Below are 19,801 nucleotides of genomic sequence, written 5' to 3'. Positions count from 1 at the left end.
TTTTATCTCACACCTCATTTAGCACCTTATCTTTGCAAGCCCCCAGGCTTCAGTGCTGCTGAGCTTGCTAACTCCTCTTTCCTGGGAAAAGACCTGGTCTGTTAGTCATTGACCTTTTTCCAAAAGAGACAAGCATATCCCAAATTGTATTTCTGGCAGTATAGCCACAAATTGTTAATAAGTCTTCTGGGAAGAAAAATGGTCCATGGTCAAATAACTTTGGGATGGTATCCCTAAAAATAGCAAATTTTTCAGGCTGTAATTTAATTGTGCTGCAAACTTACTGTGTGGCCCTAATTAAATGACTTAGCCTGTCTTGTCTTTCCTCAGAATCAAAGGCTTTTGGTGGCTGTGACTCATTACTATTTGTTATTTATATATAGTCAAAGACACCCTACTTTGCCCCAATTCATATACTTTAATTGTAGAGCATTTGTTGCAGGCGTCATGCGTCTCCCCCTATATGCAGACATTCATATATTGTGTGGTCTCAGAGACAGTCATAAAAAAGAAAGGTTCATACTCTTACTATGAAAGTAGTACTTGATGCATATGCAAGTTTTATTCATTTATTTATTTAGCACACGCTCAAGCAGAGGAGGGGTGGCAGGGAGGTAGAGAGAAAGAGAGAGAGAGAGAGAGAGAGAATGAGAATAAGAATGAATATGAATTGCAAGCAAGCTCCACGCCCAGTGCAGAGCCCATCTTACCATTGTGAGATCATGACCCGAGCCAAAATCACAAGTCAAATGCTTAACTGACTGAGCCACCCAGGTGCCCCTACAAGTTTTATTTTGGTAAATTTACAAACCTGATGTTTTGAGTGCTCACTGGTTATGCACTGTGCTTGCTAGGTGCCAGGAATTCACAGTGGATAGATAGGATCCATGCCCTCATAGAGAAATGGTCAAGTAAACAAGTCTGAGTTACCAAGTATGAGAACAAGTATACTTCAGATAGAAGAAACAGGTGTAAAATCTCTTAAGAGAGCATTCTTGACACTTTGAGGGACCTGGAAGAGTTCCATTTAACTATAGCACAGGCTTTGAGAGTAGGAATGATAAGACATGAAGGTGGAGAGGAAACCACCAGATTTCCAAGGGCCAGATTGAAGGGCCTTGTGGACTTTGTTGAGGGAGTTTGGCCCTTATCTTGCTGGGGAATCACTGAGGGTATCAAGCAAGGGAGTGTATTGAAAATTTGGCCTTTTAGAAAGATCACAGTTGGTAAAACACCTTTGTTCATATGTATAGAACTAAGTGAGAAACACAAAATCAAATGTTAGATATTTTTAAGAAGGAACATTGGGAATTCAATAGTATACTTTGTTGCTATTGGTAATGGCTTATTTTTCAAAACGAAGTTTTAATTAACAAAATGAGAAACATTATATAGTTTGGAAAGAAAAAATGCAATAATCTATAATACCATGTCCTAAGATAACATACTTAAATTATAAAATTATTTATTTAATGATTATTCCAACGTGAGACCTTTTATATCTTGCTGTGTCAATAGCTATGGAATTAATCCTTCTCTAATACATTTATAGGAGCGACAGAAGCAACTTGAGAGTCTTGGAATATCTCTTCAATCTTCTGGGATTAAAGTTGGGGATGATAAATGCTTCCTTGTTAATCTGAATGCTGATCCTGCTCTGAATGAACTTCTGGTTTACTATTTAAAGGTGAAGTAACAGGCTTTGCTGCTATTTCCTGCCATGATATAGAACAATATTTCATAGTATTTTTTTTAACTTGAAGAAACATGCTTATTCAAAAATAATGAATTAACACAATTGTTTCTATTCGAATAAACTAGAAGGTAGAAAAATCTTGAGTTTCTGAGATTAGTTACCCTTTTTAGTCTTCAAGTGATGTAATTCAACCTAGTAATATAAAAACTAATATTCTGATGTTATTTTCAAGACATTAAGTATCTCAGCTACTATGATTGACTGTGATTTATGCCAGGGAGCTAAGCAGATAACTTTAAAGCTTAAAGAATGACTTTTCGAACTAAACAATTTATTAGTAGACTAAAGTTTTTGTCATTTATGTGAAGCACACCCTTTGCTGAGTGGTTATCAGATTACAAGAGGAAATGTTTAAAGAAAGTTATGGTGTAGGACCACTTACTATGAAATTTGTTTCCAGTAATTTAGGAAAATTCAAAAATTTGGATTATTGACTTACAAAAAAAGAATAAATGACTTAGAGAATGAGAGGGTCAGAAACCCAAATAGCGATGTATGTTGAAATCTGTAAATTGTGGCATTTATCAGGAAGACAAGAGACAACTTTAGAATAAGCAGGAATCCTGAGACACTACATAAATTACGAGGAGGAGCTCACCAAAATCACCTTGTCCCAGGGCGTAAATGAATTAGGTAATGGACTATATGATTTTGACTTGTGGTTAATATATACTGGGAGGAAATCTTTTCCACCCTTGCAATATGGATACTATATATGTAGGTTTAACTGAAGTGACTAAGAAATTAAAGATAATGAGCTGGTAAAGTTGGAAACTGCTTTAAAATTAGAAAATTGTGTGGTTTCATTTCTAAAGAGACTAAAGAATTCACGATGCATTGGCTAGTTTCCCAGGTTTTATTAAAGATATCCTGGGGTAATTGGTTTGTGTTATTTTGATAAATAAAGCCCCTTTATTAATGAGTATCTGATACCATGTTGTATTATGCTGTGAATTAAATTGTGTTTTTGATACATATAGTATATGTGCACTCTCAGCTGTTGTGTTCAAGTGGGAGCAACATGGGAGTGGCAGGGAGATGACCCACGTTTTTAGTTTGGTATGCTGCTGAACGGATGTGTGATCTCAAGTCCTTTGCCCCCTCCAGTCTACAGATCCATCCTCTATAGAAGGGTGCTTTCCCTGTCTGACTCCCTCACAGGAGCCCTATGAGGATTAAATAAGACTTGATATTTACAAAGTACTTTGTAAACAGAAGCACTGTAAAATATAAAATATTCCACATACCATCTTCTTACTTGATACTCAGCGTGGTACCTTATGTATATTACCCTTGTCTATTGCAAAAAAATGATAAGTGATCATATCACTTACTATGTTTCTTAATGATGTGGGCAGCATTTTCTGTTAGGGTTTCAGCTATAGGTATTCATATGCTTTAGGAGAGGTACAAGACAGAATAAGACACAAATATTCTGCCCTTTTTATTTCTCAGAACTATGAATTCTTTTTCTTTCTGATGTGATGAAGTTCAAATTGGAACACACACATACACCAACAAGAAAAAAAACCTGATTCTATCTGTTCCTTAACTAAAAAATTAAACAAAGAAACTATTTAAAGACTTTTGGAGAGTAGTCAAAATATTTCTGGTCATCTTGTGTGGAGGTGTTGGGATTCTGTTTCAGACTGTGTGGTCAAGCCTGTTTTGGCAGAGTCTAAGGCAGTGTTGATTTCTTCACTGCCCAGGCTAACCTCGTGACAAAAGTATATTCATGACCAAGCACATTCAAAAGGATGATCTCAATCCAAGAACAGTTTTTGCTTCAGTAAAGTGATACCATGATGTGGGTTGGAAGAATCTGGAGGCTGAGCATTTTTTATTTCTTGCCTTCAAATTCTGAAATCAATTTAGATGCTGGACAGATGACTTCATATCTCTGGGTGATTTTCAGCACCCCATCTATAAAAGAGGACCCTGGATTAAATTATCTCTAACGTTCTTTTTAGTTCCAAGTGGTATGATTCTCTTCCAGAACAGAATCCTCCATATATTTGTTTTGTCTGGAACTGGTAGAGACAAGGTATGGTGGCCAAACCATAGGTGGAACATAACTCACAAGATAATTTTGCATCTAATTTGCATGTGTGGGCAGTCCTTACATGTCATGGTTCCAAACATACACAAATTCCAGTTACCACAATCTAGTAGATGATGCTGACGCCACTGCCGTTTGTGAGATTCTACACATGCAGCCAGGGAAATGTAAAGATGAACTTACCGACGTAAATAATGAAAGTGTGATGAGAAGGATGAAGATGGCTCAAAGGGACACTGGAGAACACTTCACACTAAAGGAGCTCTTGGAGATATTTCACAGCATCTAGAGCACAGAGGTTAAAACGGTAGAAGCTTAGAAAGGAGTATCACAGTTTGCCAAGGCACAGGAAATATGCTCCCTCCATATTATAAGTTACGTATTGAGAAGAAGGCAGGTACTGTTTATACTACTCCTGATAAGCTTTTAACAAAAATAAGATACTTTTTGTTTTTAAATAGGCTGCATGCCCAGCATGGAGCCCAAAGTGGGGCTTGAACTCACGACCCTGAGATCAAGACCTGAGCTGAGATGGGGCACTTGGATGACTCAGTCGTTTAAGCATCTGACCCTTGATTTTGGCTTGGGTCATGATCTCACGGTTGTAAGATTGGAGCCCTGCGTCGGACTTTGCGATGACAACACAGAGTCTGCCTGGGATTCACTGTCTCTTTACTGCTCTCTCTCTACCTCTCCCCTGCTCATGCTCCCTTTCTCTCTCTCTCAAAATAAATAATCTTAAAAAAAAAAAAAAAAAAAAAAGACCTGAGCTGCGATCAAGAGTCCAATCCTTAGCCAACTGAGCCACCCAGGCACCCCAGAAATAAAATGCTTTAAATTTCAGTGTTTCTTTTTAAAAAAAAACAATTTTTTTTTAACGTTTATTTATTTTTGAGACAGAGAGAGACAAAGCATGAACGGGGGAGGGTCAGAGAGAGGGAGACACAGAATCTGAAACAGGCTTCAGGCTCTGAGTTGTCAGCACCCAGCCCGATGTGGGGCTCGAACTCACGGACGGCGAGATCATGACCTGAGCTGAAGTCGGCCGCTTAACTGACTGAGCCACCCAGGCGCCCCTCAGTGTTTCTAATAGTCTAAATTACAGTATACTAAATAAATATCGGTTTTACTATTTTTTCATTATCCTATATGTTGTAACAGTAAGAAAAATCTTAATGGTTTTACAGACATTTTAAAAAGTCACAGAATAATTGCAGTTTCCCCATTGATTATTAAGATCTCCTTGCAATGTTATTTTTACAATCCTTTGCTCTCAGGCAAATCAAGGACTGCCTGTGATTCTAAGACAGTCTTGGACATTTATACCAGTGCCAGCCAAGCTTCTAGAGGGAAGAGCTGCTTCCCCCACCTTAAAAACATTATGCTAGTAATACACTTTGTTTTCTGAAGAGTTTTATAAACACATACTAGAAAAAGAGGGGGGATTTGTGCCCAAATTCCAACATGCAGAGATGACCACAGTTAACATTTAATAGTTTTATCTGTATCTGCTGGGTCTATTCCTATATGTATGTCTATAGGCTTGTACTGATACATATTTTTAAATTACAGAAATGGGATCACAGTATAATTGATTCTCATCATGCCTTTCAGTTATCCTCCAGATCTCTCAGGAGGGCTATTTTGCTTATGCGGTTCTGGATCTGCTCTTTGCACAAGTCAGCTATTAATGACCCTGGAAACAAGGCTGATTCTGAAGGATTTGGAGCAAATTATACATGTACACACTTGATAAGGATTCATACCAGCGATTCAGCAACAACTTTAAATGTTTTTATTTATTTTTGAGACAGGGAGAGAGCACGTGCTAGCGGGGTAGGGAGTAGGGGCCAAGAGAAGGGGAGACGGAGGATCTAATGTGGGCTTTGTGGCCCAAGTGTCCATCGATGGATGAATGGATAAAGAAGATGTGGTACATATATACAATGGAGTATTACTCGGCAATCAGAAAGAATGAAATCTTGCCATTTGCAACTATGTGGATGGAACTAGAGGGTATTATGCTAAGTAAAATTAGTCAGAGAAAGACAAAAATCATATGACTTCACTCATGAGGACTTTAAGAGACAGAACAGATGAATGTAAGGGAAGGGAAGCAAAAATGATATAAAAACAGGGAGGGAGACAAAACATAAGAGACTCTTAAATATGGAGAACAAACAGAGGGTTACTGGAGGGGTTGTGGGGGGGGGGAATGGGCTAAATGGGTAGGGGGCATTAGGGAATCTACTCCTGAAATCATTGTTGCACTATATGCTAACTAATTTGTATGTAAATTAAAAAAATAAAATTAAAAAAATAATAAGGTGGGCTCTGTGCTGACAGCAGAGAGTGGGACGTGGGGCTTAGACTCATGAACCGTGAAAATCATGACTGAGCTGAAGCCGGTCGCTTAACCAACTGAGTCACCCAGGTGCCCCAAGCAGCAGTTTTATTTATTTATTAAAAAAAAATTTTTTTTTAATGTTTTTTTTTTTTTTCAAGAGAGAGAGAGACAGAGTGTGAGCGGGGGAGGGGCAGAGAGAGAGGAAGACACAGAATCTGAAGCAGGCTCCAGGCTCTGAGCTTCCAGCACAGAGCCTGATATGGGGCTTGAACTCATAAACGGCGAGATCATGACCTGAGCCGAAGTCGGATGCTTAACTGACTGAGCCACCCAGGTGCCCCTTTAAAACTTTTTTTTAATGTTTGTTTGTTTTTGAGAGAGACAGAGACAGAATGTGAGTGGGTTGCGGCAGAGAGAGAGGGAGACACAGAATCCTAAGCAGGCTCCAGGCTCTGAGGTGTCCGCACAGAGCCGACACGGGCTTGTGAGATCATGACACTCAACTGACTGAGCAATCCAGGCACCCCTCGGCAGCAGTTTTAAAACACATGTCTTTTATAGTATAGCTCCCATTGAAAGTAAACTGCCTGTTGTCCTCTTTGCCAGTATTCACAGTCACCGACTGAAGTGATGAGAATGGCAGAGGCATCAGCCATTCAGTGTTTGTGGAGCTGTGGGTTGGGCCCCAAGGACCCCAAGATGAAGAAGACACAGTCATGGCACAGTAGGAGTTCTTGGGTTGGCAGCGGTTTGGTCTGTGTGGTGTAGTGTTTGAATTTGTAAAAGATGGGAAGATAGCATTCCTGCCCTTTTCACCTCCATTCCAGAAAAGCTGTCTTCAGAGTCTAGGTTCTGTTAAGCTAGCATGACTTCTTTATTAAAGAATTTTGATTACTTAGATATGTGAAGAGTAACAGGTACTTTTCTGCTTAGTGCCGTTGGTACTTACTTACCTTTTCCTTCAGAAATTATCTGGGAATGCTGGTAAGACTGAGGGACCTCATGGGCTTTATCCATATGCTACTTTTTCTTCTTGCAGGCTGGGAAAAGCTACCCTGTGAAATATGTCCTAGTGGACAAGTCCTGTCTCTCTTCATCTTCCTTTTTCCCCTCCCTCTTTTCCCCTCTGTCTCTGTCTTACTCTTTCTTTTAGGACTTAGCTGGTCAAAGGGAGATTCTCAAAAGAGCCACATAAATAGTTGATTTATAAAGGAAGCAAGGTACAGTAAATTCATAGAATAGTTAACTAATCTTCTCCAGTGAAATTAAACTTAAACGGATGAAAGAAGGTTAAAAACCATTTCTAGCCTCTGATTATTTCTGAGATTTTTACATATGGTATTTTATATTTGCTAAAGTTTTCCCTAAAACCAGTCTACTTTATTTATTTATTTTTTTTAAACGTTTATTTATTTTTGAGACAAGAGAGAGACAGAGCATGAACAGGGGAGGGTCAGAGGGAGAGGAAGACACAGAATCCGAAGCAGACTCCAGGCTCTGAGCTGTCAGCACAGAGCCCGACGCGGGGCTCGAACTCACAGACCGTGAGATCGTGACTTGAGCCAAAGTCGGACGCTCAACCGACTAGGGCCACCCAGGCGCCCCTACTTTATTTTTTTAAATTTGTTTTTAATGTTTATTTATTTTTGAAAGAGAGAGAGAGACACAGAGCACAAGTAAGGGAAGGGCAGACAGAGAGGGAGACACAGAATCCAGGCAGGTTCCAGGCTCTGAGCTGTCAGCACAGAGCCTGATGTGGGGCTCGAACTTACCAACTGCGAGATCATGACCTGAGCTGAAGTTGGGCGCTTAACCAACTGAACCACCCAGGCGCCCCAAAAGTAGTCTGGTTTAAGAATCATTGTATCCACATATCACAAAGAGACTGAAAAGCCACCCCTGATTAATTTATCTTGTTTTGATTACCTTGTACTTTCATAGCACTTAGATACTCATTAGATAAACTGTGCCAACCTATGATAAGTTTATTTTTTTTTCCTTGTCAGTGTTTTTATTGCAGTGCTTAGAGCACAATAGGAAGAACTTATCAAAAAGCTTATTGTTTAAGTTGCCTAAACATCAAACAGTAAGGCTTTGGCAGATTGAGCTGTTAGAGTGCAGTGTTTGAGATTACAGTGAATCATCATCCAAATCAGAATAGATTATAACCTCAACTGAGAGATTTAAGTTGTCACTGACATTGTAAGCACCATAATTGGGACTTTGTCTCTTGTGACTCAGTGCCCAACTCATAATAGGTACTTAGTATACATTTGTTAAAAAAATGAAGTTTTCCTTCCAGAATTTGGATTAGGCCTTTGCATGTTTGTGTTAATATCTTATCTCCAATAATTTTTAATTCAGTCTATCAATAGATACTTAGCATACACCATGTGTCATGTACTGTGCTCATTGTTGTAGAAGATGCAGGAGTTCTGTGAAGACTGCTGTCTAAATAAAGGAAAAAAGCAACATCTGTGCAATTGATAGTGAAATATGGTATCCCCTCTAAGGGGATTCAGAGAAGGGAGAAGTCAGTGTTGCCTACTGCTGAAACTTTCTCAAGTAGAAAATGACCCTCAATTAGAAGACTCTTGTATTTAGATGAAGGGAAGAGGGAGTCTTTCAAGCAAAGAGAACAAGAGCAAAGGCACAGACATGGACCTGAATCTGTGTGCAGTCAGACTATGGTAGTGGGAGTTGGTTCTAGACTCAAACCCCAACCTGGGTTATATAGTTCAAGGCAAGTGCTTTGACAATTTTTCCTTCTTTTTTAGGTGGTCTTGGGCCCTTTTTCTCTTTAGATTCTTTTCTCCCCCCTTTTGGAACTTCACTTCACTGTGGGGTTGGTGTTGTACGGTGGGGGGGGGGGGGGCGTGGGGGGAGCCAAAGTGGGGAATGCAGATAGGCATGGAATAGATTCTTTAGGCCTGCTACTGAGCATCACAAAGCATTACTTGTAGTTTCATGGAGTCAAACCCTGTTCTCCAGATTAGGAAAGTATAGGATTGGCCAGAAAGCCTCAGCTAATAGTGAGGAGTAAAGCTTTATGTGGAATGTCCTCTGTATTTTATATACTCCTTGGGGACCGAATAGGATACCATGGGGCAGCTCTGGATCCCAGCTCTTTGTTTCCTTAGAATCACCACTGCAGTACAGCTGAGAGAAGAAACCCCCAGGAAAGGTGAAATGAATATACTAGTGGGGAAGGGCCCTTTTTATGAGATTGAGGTCCCAGAACAGATAGGAATCACTGGGACCCACAACATAATTAGAAGGGTTACCAGCAAAGAGGAGGAGAGAATCATCTTCCTTTGAGTCTGAAGACAAATGATCATTTATTTTTCCTTTATATTTTTTTAATGACTAATTGTGCCAGGCATGTGTTAAGTGCTTGGATTACAGTGGGGAGCAGGTCAGGCTGTTCTCTGCTCTTGTGGTGTTTCCATGTTAGCTGTGGAGACATATAGTAAACCAACCCATAGTCAGTGCTAGGTAAGGAATTGAAATAGGAGAGTGGTGGGGTGCTTATATCTGATTGTCAGTTCCGAGTACACCTCCCTGAGAATGTTCCCTTAAAAGGTGAGATAGAAATGATAAGAAACTACCAATATCAAGACTAGATGGAGGAACCAGCCAGTGTGCTCAAAGAACAGATAAAAGGCCAGTATGGCCTTATCATGTTCCAGGAGAAGGGGGAGTAGTAAGAGCTAGGATAGGGGAGGCAGGCAGGGCCACATCACTGAGCGTTTTTTGTAAGCCTGAGTAAGAATTTGGACTTCATTAGAAGTTCAAAGGGAAGCCACTTGAGGGTTTTAAATAGGGGGCGCTGCACGATCAGCTGTTGTGCTGGGAGTGGATGGGGGTGAGGGATTAGGAGTGGAGAGATAGTAGGAGGCACCTGTATTCACCAGAGCAGTAGAGTGTAAAGCGTGATCGTAGAGGTGGAGGGAAAATGAGCCAATTCTTGATATGTTTTGGAGGGACAGTCTGTAGGGATGTTCTGATCAACATGGATCCAGGAGTAGGCTGGTAAGGGGAAGATAGGGCTCAGTAGCACCTAACCTTTTTAGTTGACTACCTGGGTGGTGGCAGTACCACTATTAATGGAGAAGAGAATAGACTCATTGGGTGGAGGTTGGGGGAGCAAAAGTTCTGCTTTGGCCCTTTCACTTTGAAATGTCTTTAGATACTCAAATGTCATTAAGAATGACATTTAGAGGGTGGGTCAGTTGGTTAAGCCTCCGACTTGGGCTCAAGTCATGATCTTGTGGTTTGTGGGTTTGAGCCCTGTGTCGGGCTCTGTGCTGAAAGCTCAGAGCCTGGAGCCTGCTTGGGATTCTGTGTCTCCCTCTATCTCTGCCCCTCCCCTGCTTGCATTCTGTCTTTTTCTCTCATAAATAAATGAACATTAAAGACATTTAGACACCTTGAAATGTCTTTAGACATCCAAGTAGGCAACAAATAATGGTTATTGAGACTAGAATAGTGGTAGTGGAGGCAGGAAAATAATGAACTAAAGCTTATGGTTCCTGGTTAGTGATTTAATTTATATAGAAACAGTGTCGCAGGCAGGCGAGGTCTGAGGACCCAGGTGGGGTTCTCCAGAACCAGCCAAGAAGGTCCTTGACTTCATTCAGGATGGAAACCAAATGTAAGCCAAGAGGAAATGAGAGCAGTTTATTGAAGATATGTAGAGAAAGCAGATACAGAGCAACTGGGAGACTCTGAAAGGAAAGTAAGTCTCATCTTTGTTTGAAGCCTGGGGTTTTTATTGAGGGTTGTGTCTTCTCAGGCATCCAGGAACATAGACAAGTGTTTAGGTGTCCTCCATAAGCCACTTGTGCCCTAGGGCCACAGTTCTTGGTGGATCAGTGGTCTTGGTCACTCCTTAGATGGTGTCTGTTGTGCTGGAAGACTCCAAAGAAATCATTAACTCCTTTGCCTTTACCGGGAGGACACATTATCTGTTCTATAAGATGTGTATGTGTAGGGGGATGTGGGTCCTAGCAAGAACAGAAGCAGGAAAAGGAGCAAAACAAGCAGTTTTTCATAGGGTCCCTTTAGTTTTCCTGTCTCAACAGCATTTAAAACCCATGGGGCTGGATGAAGTCATTGTGATCAAGGGTCAGCAACTGTTTCCACTGGCCAAATCTAGCTCCCTGCCTGCTTCTATACTGCCTGGGAGCTAAGAGTGGTTTTTACATTGTTTAAATAGTTGGAAAAAAAAATAGAAAAGCTATAATATTTCAGACATGTGAAAATTATATGAAGTCCAAATTTCAGTGTTCATAAATAAAGTTTTGTTGGAAAGTAGCCACACTTGTTCATATGTGTGTTATCTGACTGCTTTCGCACTATGAGGCAGAGTGGTTTTATAAAACTTGCAAAGCCTTACATATTTTGTATCTGACCCCTGATCCAGGTGTATGCAAGGAGGAGGTGGCCTAGGGACACATCCAGGTCTTATCAGCGTTTAATTATGTATGGGCAGTCAGATGTTGAAGTGCAGAAGAGGGAACTTAACTTTTACATCCACTTTCTCAGTTGCCAGCCAGAAAGCAAGGCTGGTGATTGGGGCTTCAAGAATTGCATAATTGCGACTCTACAGTAAGAAGAACACATCCATCATATCTTCTGTGAAGATTAGAGAGACCATGGGATTCATAAAATAATTGTAATCTTTTCAAAATGCTTAGATTTGAATAGCTTTTTATCTTTGTGGTTGACTCATCTTGATTGAGACCAGATAAATGATGTGCAGCTTAAGTAACTGTGGTCTTCAGACCAATATTTTTGGTATATCATTGACATATGGCTCATGCTCTGAGAGTAGTATAAAGTATTTGGAATCAAGATTGCGATGGAAAATAATGAATATAGTATAGACATTAATATAAAACTATAGCTTTAGGTTTAAAAGGTATAACTCAATTCTGCATTATTCCTTATAAGGAAATACAATTTGTAGAATGTATTTCAGAGAAAGCCAGAAATTCCCCCTACCCCATTCCATTTGCTTAAGAAAATCTTTTAGCTAAGGTAATGGATCAATATAAGAGGGCTCAGGGGAGATGATTTCAGTTTCTATACATGTAAGAATACAATGTTAATCAGTGAATTTGATTCTTTTGTAGGAACATACATTGATAGGGTCAGCAAATTCCCAAGATATCCAGCTATGTGGAATGGGAATTCTTCCTGAACATTGTATTATAGACATCACATCAGAAGGCCAGGTTATGCTGACTCCTCAGAAGAACACCAGGTAATGTACTTTAATTAGTGTTAATGTCACAGTCTTTAAGAGGAAGAAAGGACACTACTTGTGGATGCTTGGCCTTTGCTTTTTAAGTTCACTTAATGAAGATATTCACTTCATTACCAAGGCCTTTACATTTAACTTTTTAGTAGTTCTTAAGCCATGTTCTCTCTCTATACTCACTCTCGTGGCCTTATTTAAATAAGGCCCTCATAAAAAAAATAATAAAAATAAAAAAACAAGGCCCTCATCATATCTTGATTGGAACCTTTTCTCCTGGGTCACTCACCAGATAGCCGAATGGCTTTCTACTATTTTTGATACAAAATCCCTTACATCCCTCCTGTCTGTCTCCTATTCCTCTATGTCTGCCATTCCTTTGGGCAGCTAATTCCTGTTTGACATTCAAGGTTAAGCTCTGTCATTATCTACTTTGGGGGAATTTCCTGTTTGGTCTAAGTGAAGGGCCCCTAGTACATATTCCCATACACCTTATGCTTCCTGTCAACACTTTGTATTTGTATTTTTGTGGTCTCTTAGCCTTTATTACCCCAATGGACTATGAACTCACTGAGGACAAGGGCCCTTCTATTTTTGGTTCTCTGTCCTTAGTATGTAATAGAAGACTAGTATATAAGTGCTCAGTAAGTAATGGATGAATGAAGAGGTGTACCATTATTTATAAATTAAATGTTTGTCAGTTTGTTTCCTTGGGCTGTGTGTTATATAATGATCCATAACTGTTAACTGATTTATATTGAATTTCCAAATGTTGGACCATTTCATCCTGTGATACTGAATAATCATTAATATCATTACTGATTTTATCCACAAAGTCTTTAAATATTGGTAAGCAATCAAGCTCATGGTGAAGGATGCAAATAAGAAAGGGGAAAAAAAAGAGAAGACACTGGACCTGGCACTCCCAGTTAGGGCATGCCATTCTCCTATTAAAAAATCAACCTCAGGCAATGTTACTCTGAGGCTGTGATAAATAAGACAAAGCAGGCCACATCATCATTTTGTTTCAGCACAGACAAAAATCAAGGTCACTCTGCCACACACCAAATACCAAACACCTTCTCTTGGTTGAGGTGAGCGATTATTTCTTCACTCGTCACATCTTCATCAGAGTCTCCCCTCCATAGATAAGATTTTTTGAAATGCCCGATCATACAGCATCCAGCACATACAGCACCCCATGCTGTCAGAGCCCTTCCCAAGTCATCCAGCTAAAGCCCAGATCCTGCCACAGTCCTTCCCAGCACAGTCTCACTGAGATACCCTGTGCTTCCTGGGGCTGTGTCTTCTCCCTGTGCATGTTCACCACAGGAGTGCTCCTCATGGTCTTTGGGTGGAGGACACAGACACAAGTCTTCCAAACTCCAGTTCTCATTTGAAGTTTACAGTTGGCAACAAATACTGCCATTCGTTTCCTTGCTTTGTTTATTTGCAAGAAAATGCCCAAAATAACACTTTGTGTGTATGTCTTTTGCTCAGGACAGCCTTCATTCTTTGGTATGAATGGACACAGTGCTTTTTATGTACTTCCCATTTTGTCACCTGAAATGTTTAAAAAGTTGGGTACTCAGAGTCAAGAGTAAAAAAAAAAAAAACATAGTAATTTTTACTTCATCATCAAAGACATTCTCAAAGGAAACATTTTTTAAATGGGGCGCCTGGGTGGCTCAGTCGGTTAAGCGTCCGACTTTGGCTCAGGTCATGATCTCTCAGTCTGTGAGTCCGAGCCCCGCGTCAGGCTCTGTGCGGACAGCTCAGAGCCTGGAGCCTGTTTCAGATTCTGTGTCTCCCTCTCTCTGACCCTCCCCCATTCATGCTCTGTCTCTCTCTGTCTCAAAAAAAAAAATAAATAAACGTTAAAAAAAAAAAAATTGTGAGTGCATGGCAGTGAGTAGTCCAGTGACTACTAGAAATGTTTGGTGCCACTGCCTTGGTTTGTGCTAAAACACCAGCAGTTTTACTCATTTGCTGGTATAAATGACACAGTGAAAAAGGGCAGGTTAGCATTATTATAAAAATAGCTTTGATCTTGGGGACCCCCCCAGAGACCACACTTGGGAAACTGTTATTGTGTTCATGCTTTTATTTACTAATTATAGCTTAACTGCTGTAGCCTTTAAAAATAAGCCTCTATATAAGTTTGCCTTTAATTAAACTCCTCATTGTATTTAAGGAATTTGTGTCATAAAAGCTAAAATCTGCTAATTTTAGTAGGTTCCCTCTTGTTATATTTTTTGAGCCTCGAGATTTACCATAATCAGACTGTAGGAGGACCAATTACTTCTAGTGTTTAAAAACCCACATGGCAAGTGAAATCTAGATACAGAGAGTAAGATTTTGTGTGTATGCATATACATAAAAAGTAATTAGCAATATAAAGCCAGGTAGTGCTTAGGATGGCAAAGAAACTAAGATACTATAGGCTGGGGTGATGAGCAGACTTTATAGAGGAAGCTGAAACCAGCTGGGCTGTGAGAGCTGAGGACTTGGGGGGAATGGAGAGGGACAGGAACTCTGTTCTAGTTTGCAGGACTGGCTGGTATAAGCCTGGCTTTGAAAGAAGAGTAAGTCAGCCATGTTCAGTGGACAGAACATAAACCTTTTGTTTTTTTGGCTGGAGTTGAGAATTCACTGGAAAGGGGAAAGGAGATAAAGAAGGCTTCCTTTTATGGGGCCTTGAGTATCAAGTTAAAGAACTTGACCTTTATCCTGTATCTAAGCAAATGAGTCCTTCAGCAGGAAGGAGGCTTGATGAAACTGGTATTCCAGGAATATCAGTCTTATAGTGGTATGCATAATTTTTCTGTTTATTTCCTGCCTCTGCAAATTCTTCCCTTCATATCCTTCTGTTCATCCATCTGTTGAACTCCATTGTTAAGATAAGCAGTCAAGTGGACCTGACAAGTCTTTTATATATTGATAGGATATGAATGTTTTTTCTGTGCTCTAGGAAGTTACAGAAGATTCTAGCATAGGTCTCATTTATTATTACTGATATCTGTAGATATTTCTAGATTCTGGTTGGTTGATTGGCTCTTATCCATGTAGATTGGACATATTCAATTTGAGTTGTAATGTATATGCTACCAGCTTTTTATTATTGGCTATAATAGTTCCATACTCCCTAATATACTATATAACAAATTTGAAACTTTGAAAAGTAGAGGATAATAATATATTATACTTAGTACCGTAAGCTTTTTAGGTAAATCAGCAAAGAAGTAAATACAAATAATGAAATTTACTGGGAATCAATTTGGGGAATTGATTATTTTATTTTTCCTGGTAACTACGTCTCTATGGTATAGTAAAGGAGAAAACGTTGATAATCATTGTTTGCATGTTTGACCTCTTCTCCCCACAGAACATTTGTAAATGGCTCTTCTGTATCTAGTCCTATACAGCTACACCATGGGGACAGGATATTATGGGGAAACAACCACTTCTTCAGGTATGACATTATTCATGGCTCTTAGAGATTGTTAAAGATTGTACTCTGAAATAGAAGAATATATATTAGGTAAACTTAGCTCCATAAAAATTAGACATTATTTTGTGTACATATATATTTATTGACTGTATATGGTTTGTTCACTATATGGTTTGAGCCTAGAGGCATATGAACCCTATACTCAGGGACAATAAGGAGTTTACTTACTTATTTTTCCTTTTCATTTCCCATTGGAAGATGATTGTTTTGCCATCTGGTATAAGAATTCATTAATGTTTTTTCTGACATGCTTATTTTTTTATCTGTTTATTTTTTATTGGAAGAGTAGTACTTTTAGTTTCCTTCTTCATGAAATAAAATTTGTATTTCATTTAGGAATGTTTTCGGCTGCAAGTAATAGCAAACTGAACTATTAAAATGACTTAAACAGTTTGTTCACTGACAGAATAAGAAATCCAAAGGTGGATGGTTGGTAGCATTGGCTAAGCCTTTCAAAACTGTCATCGTAGAAGTCTTTTCACTGTTTCACTGTCTTGGCATTTCCCTGTGGTCTGTGGTCTAAAGATGGCTACAGCACTCCAGGCTTCAAAGCAGCATCTGGGCACATATGAAGAAACTGAGAGAGATGGGTGGTGATACTAGCCCTGTCTTCTTGATCAGAAAAAGCAGAAATATTCCAGAGTCCCCAGCAACCTTCTACTTTTGTCTCATTTGCTAGAATTTGCCTGTCACCTGTAAGAGAGGCTGATAAAGTGTGTGTCCCGGGACTGCACACATTATTTCCCATAGAAAACTGGTGTTGTATTGCTAACGAAGGGCGGACTAGAGATTCTACAGAATTAGAATCCTGCTGTGTTCCTCTTCCTGTCACTGGTCACCCTGCTTGGGATATCAGCTGACTTTTCTTATAGCTAATGGAGATCCTTTGCTTGTAGGCCAGTCGATATTTTGATTACTGAGGAAAGGGTAGAGGGGTACAAAGTATGTGGAAAATATTTTTCATTTTTTTCCTTCTCAAACTAAATCAAGTAGAAATTGCTTGGCTTGGTTTTCAAAACCTTCATAGTTTGGGATAAATTGATTTTTCCAGCATTATCTCCCACAATTCCTGCTATACACATTTTGTATATGTGCCCCTGTGTTGTTTTATTCATAATTTCTCCAAACCATGAGAGTTTCCATTTCTACATCTCTTCTCATGCTGTTCCCACTGCCCTAATGCCCTGCTTTCTCCTTATTGTTTAAGGCTTGCCTCAGATGACTTCCTACTCTGTCATCCTTTCTGTTGTTATCACAGTGTTCCTCAGCTTTTCTTCAGCACCTCGCTTGTTACAGTCATGTGGCCAAGTCATGCTGTCTGTTGTAACTATTCACACGTATGTGTATGTATTTCTACTAGTAGAGGATAAACTTCCTGGGTATAGTAATTGCCTTACACTTACATGGTGCCCCCTTGGCATCTAACAAATACCAGTATTTAATGAATGGAATGAATATGTGCCTATCTTTATTTTAAAAATAATACTCTTTTTTTTTCTCCCAAGACTGAATTTGCCTAAAAAGAAGAAGAAAGCAGATAGAGAGGATGAGGAACAAGACAGCTCCATGAAGAATGATACCAGTTCTGAGCAACTGGATGTAGACGGAGACTCCTCCAGTGAGGTGTCCAGTGAAATCAACTTCAATTATGAGTATGCACAGATGGAGGTTACCATGAAGGCTCTGGGTAATAATGGTGAGCAGATCTGTTGTGAGTTTTAGAATCTTTCAAAGTTGGTGGAGAGTTAAACATGTTTGTGACTGAGACCTTTTAAATGTTAACCAAAAAAGGAAATCTTTATGTTATTCCCTGCACTCTATTCTTTTGTGTCTTTGGTTTTTATTTATTTATATAAACTTTTCATTCTTTCAGCCTTGGTTACAAATCACTGCCAACTTTATTCTTAGTGGTAGAATTTCTCAGATTTGACACTTGACTGCCACTCTTAGGTTATGTGTAGAACACACAATAAGACCTGCTTTGTCTGGATGGAAAACAGTTCGGCATATATCTAACAAGAATAGATGATATGATGAGTAATTGTGAGTCAGGAAAACGGAGTTTATTCCAAACTGTCTTCAAGAGTCTTCTTTTACTAATTAGGGTGACAAACAGCATAGCAATATATAGAACAGCATTTGAAATATATTGTGTTGTACAGTCACCTTTCGTTCATTATTTACCTTTTTAAAAAACCCTTGTTTAGATCCAATGCAGTCCATATTGAACAGCCTAGAACAACAGCATGAAGAAGAGAAACGATCTGCATTAGAGCGCCAGAGGCTTATGTATGAACATGAATTGGAGCAGCTACGAAGAAGGCTGTCTCCTGAGAAGCAAAACTGCCGTAGTGGGGACAGGTTTTCTTTCCACTCACCCAGTGCTCAACAGCGACTGAGACAGTGGGCTGAAGAGAGGTAGGTGCATAGGGCCTTTATTACACATGCACAGCCAGTGCTTGTTACTGTAACCTGCCCAGGTCAGATGCAGGGTGAAGAGATCTAGAAATTACTTGAAAAAAAGTTAGATTAAAAAGAGAGTGTTACAGCCTAAGAATCATTTGGCACTATCTTATTTTTTTCATTTTTGAAAAAAACAGGAATTACCAATTTATATTGATTTCTTTAAAGTTGCCCTTGTTAGGTACTGCCACATTTTAGTCTGTATGGCTTTTGGATTGAATAAACAAATATTTGTACTTAGAAGTTATACTTTATCATTGTATTATACTTTAGGTTCTGAAGCTTGGGTAGATGCTTTTTAAAAAAAAAGAAAAAAAAAGAAAGGTGGTTATCTGGACTGATTAGTTCAGGTAGGTAAAGCATGGTGCTAATGAGATGCAGATTGCAAGTTTGATCTCTATATGGGCTAATTAGCATTGCACTAAAATGTCTCATCTACGGTTACAGATTGTACTTAACTAACCTCTTGCCATTCCAAGTTTGGTCTGCAGATAGGCAGCATCTCTCTGAGGTGGTGATTGATAGAAGTGTTAGCATATCAGGTCCCACCCCAGCACTCATGAGTCAAAATCTTCAGTTTATCAAGACCCCCAGGTGACTTGTATACACAGTCAAGTGAGCACTGTCGTAATCAACGGCCAGCTTGTTACACGAGCGTGTGCCTGTACGTATAACTTAGCCCGGATACAAGCGCATGCATGGGTCGGTGTCAGTAATGTATTCCCTGTGTGCAAAAGGCAGTTGTAAAGCTTGGTTCGCAGATTGGCATTTGTGTATTATGTAGTACATAATATTCTGATGTGCTGCTTGACGGTTATCCCCCTCCCCCCCCCCCCCCTTTTTTTAAAGAGAAGCAACACTGAATAACAGCCTGATGAGGCTGAGGGAACAAATTGTTAAAGCCAATCTGTTGGTGAGAGAAGCTAGTTACATTGCAGAGGAACTGGATAAAAGAACAGAGTATAAAGTAACCCTGCAGATTCCAGCCTCCAGCCTGGATGCCAACAGGAAGGTGAGGTTGCCATTCATGGAAGAGGCAAAGATGTCATTGGGGACATTGTCTATTTCACCAGTGTTATTAAATACCAGTGGATTTGCCCTTCTCCCCACCTATACTTTCTGCAGTCTGTATCCTTTTGTACTTGCTCTCCGCTCTCCAGTAGAGTTTATTTGCTTTTAATTCTCTGCCTCTGTGCATATATGTCCTTTGTCCACAAGAATATCCTCTCCGTGGGGCGCCTGGGTGGCGCAGTCGGTTAAGCGTCCGACTTCAGCCAGGTCACGATCTCGCGGTCCGTGAGTTCGAGCCCCGCGTCAGGCTCTGGGCTGATGGCTCGGAGCCTGGAGCCTGTTTCCAATTCTGTGTCTCCCTCTCTCTCTGCCCTCCCCCGTTCATGCTCTGT

General features: G+C 39.8%; 1 protein-coding gene across 1 annotated transcript in view; it reads left to right on the top strand.

Moving 5' to 3' along the window:
- KIF13B (kinesin family member 13B) overlaps positions 1-19,801 on the top strand; it is a 200,211-nt gene that overhangs the window by 99,180 nt on the left and 81,230 nt on the right. Inside the window, exons 13-18 of the mRNA XM_058720792.1 lie at positions 1,553-1,687; positions 12,300-12,430; positions 15,810-15,896; positions 17,441-17,631; positions 18,143-18,353; positions 19,248-19,410. Of these exons, the coding sequence (XP_058576775.1) occupies positions 1,553-1,687; positions 12,300-12,430; positions 15,810-15,896; positions 17,441-17,631; positions 18,143-18,353; positions 19,248-19,410 (918 nt within the window). The remainder of the gene's footprint in view (positions 1-1,552; positions 1,688-12,299; positions 12,431-15,809; positions 15,897-17,440; positions 17,632-18,142; positions 18,354-19,247; positions 19,411-19,801) is intronic.

This window comes from Neofelis nebulosa, chromosome 3 (assembly GCF_028018385.1).
Source record: "Neofelis nebulosa isolate mNeoNeb1 chromosome 3, mNeoNeb1.pri, whole genome shotgun sequence".
Taxonomy (NCBI): Eukaryota; Metazoa; Chordata; class Mammalia; order Carnivora; family Felidae; genus Neofelis; species Neofelis nebulosa.
This window is presented reverse-complemented; position numbering and strand designations above follow the sequence as displayed.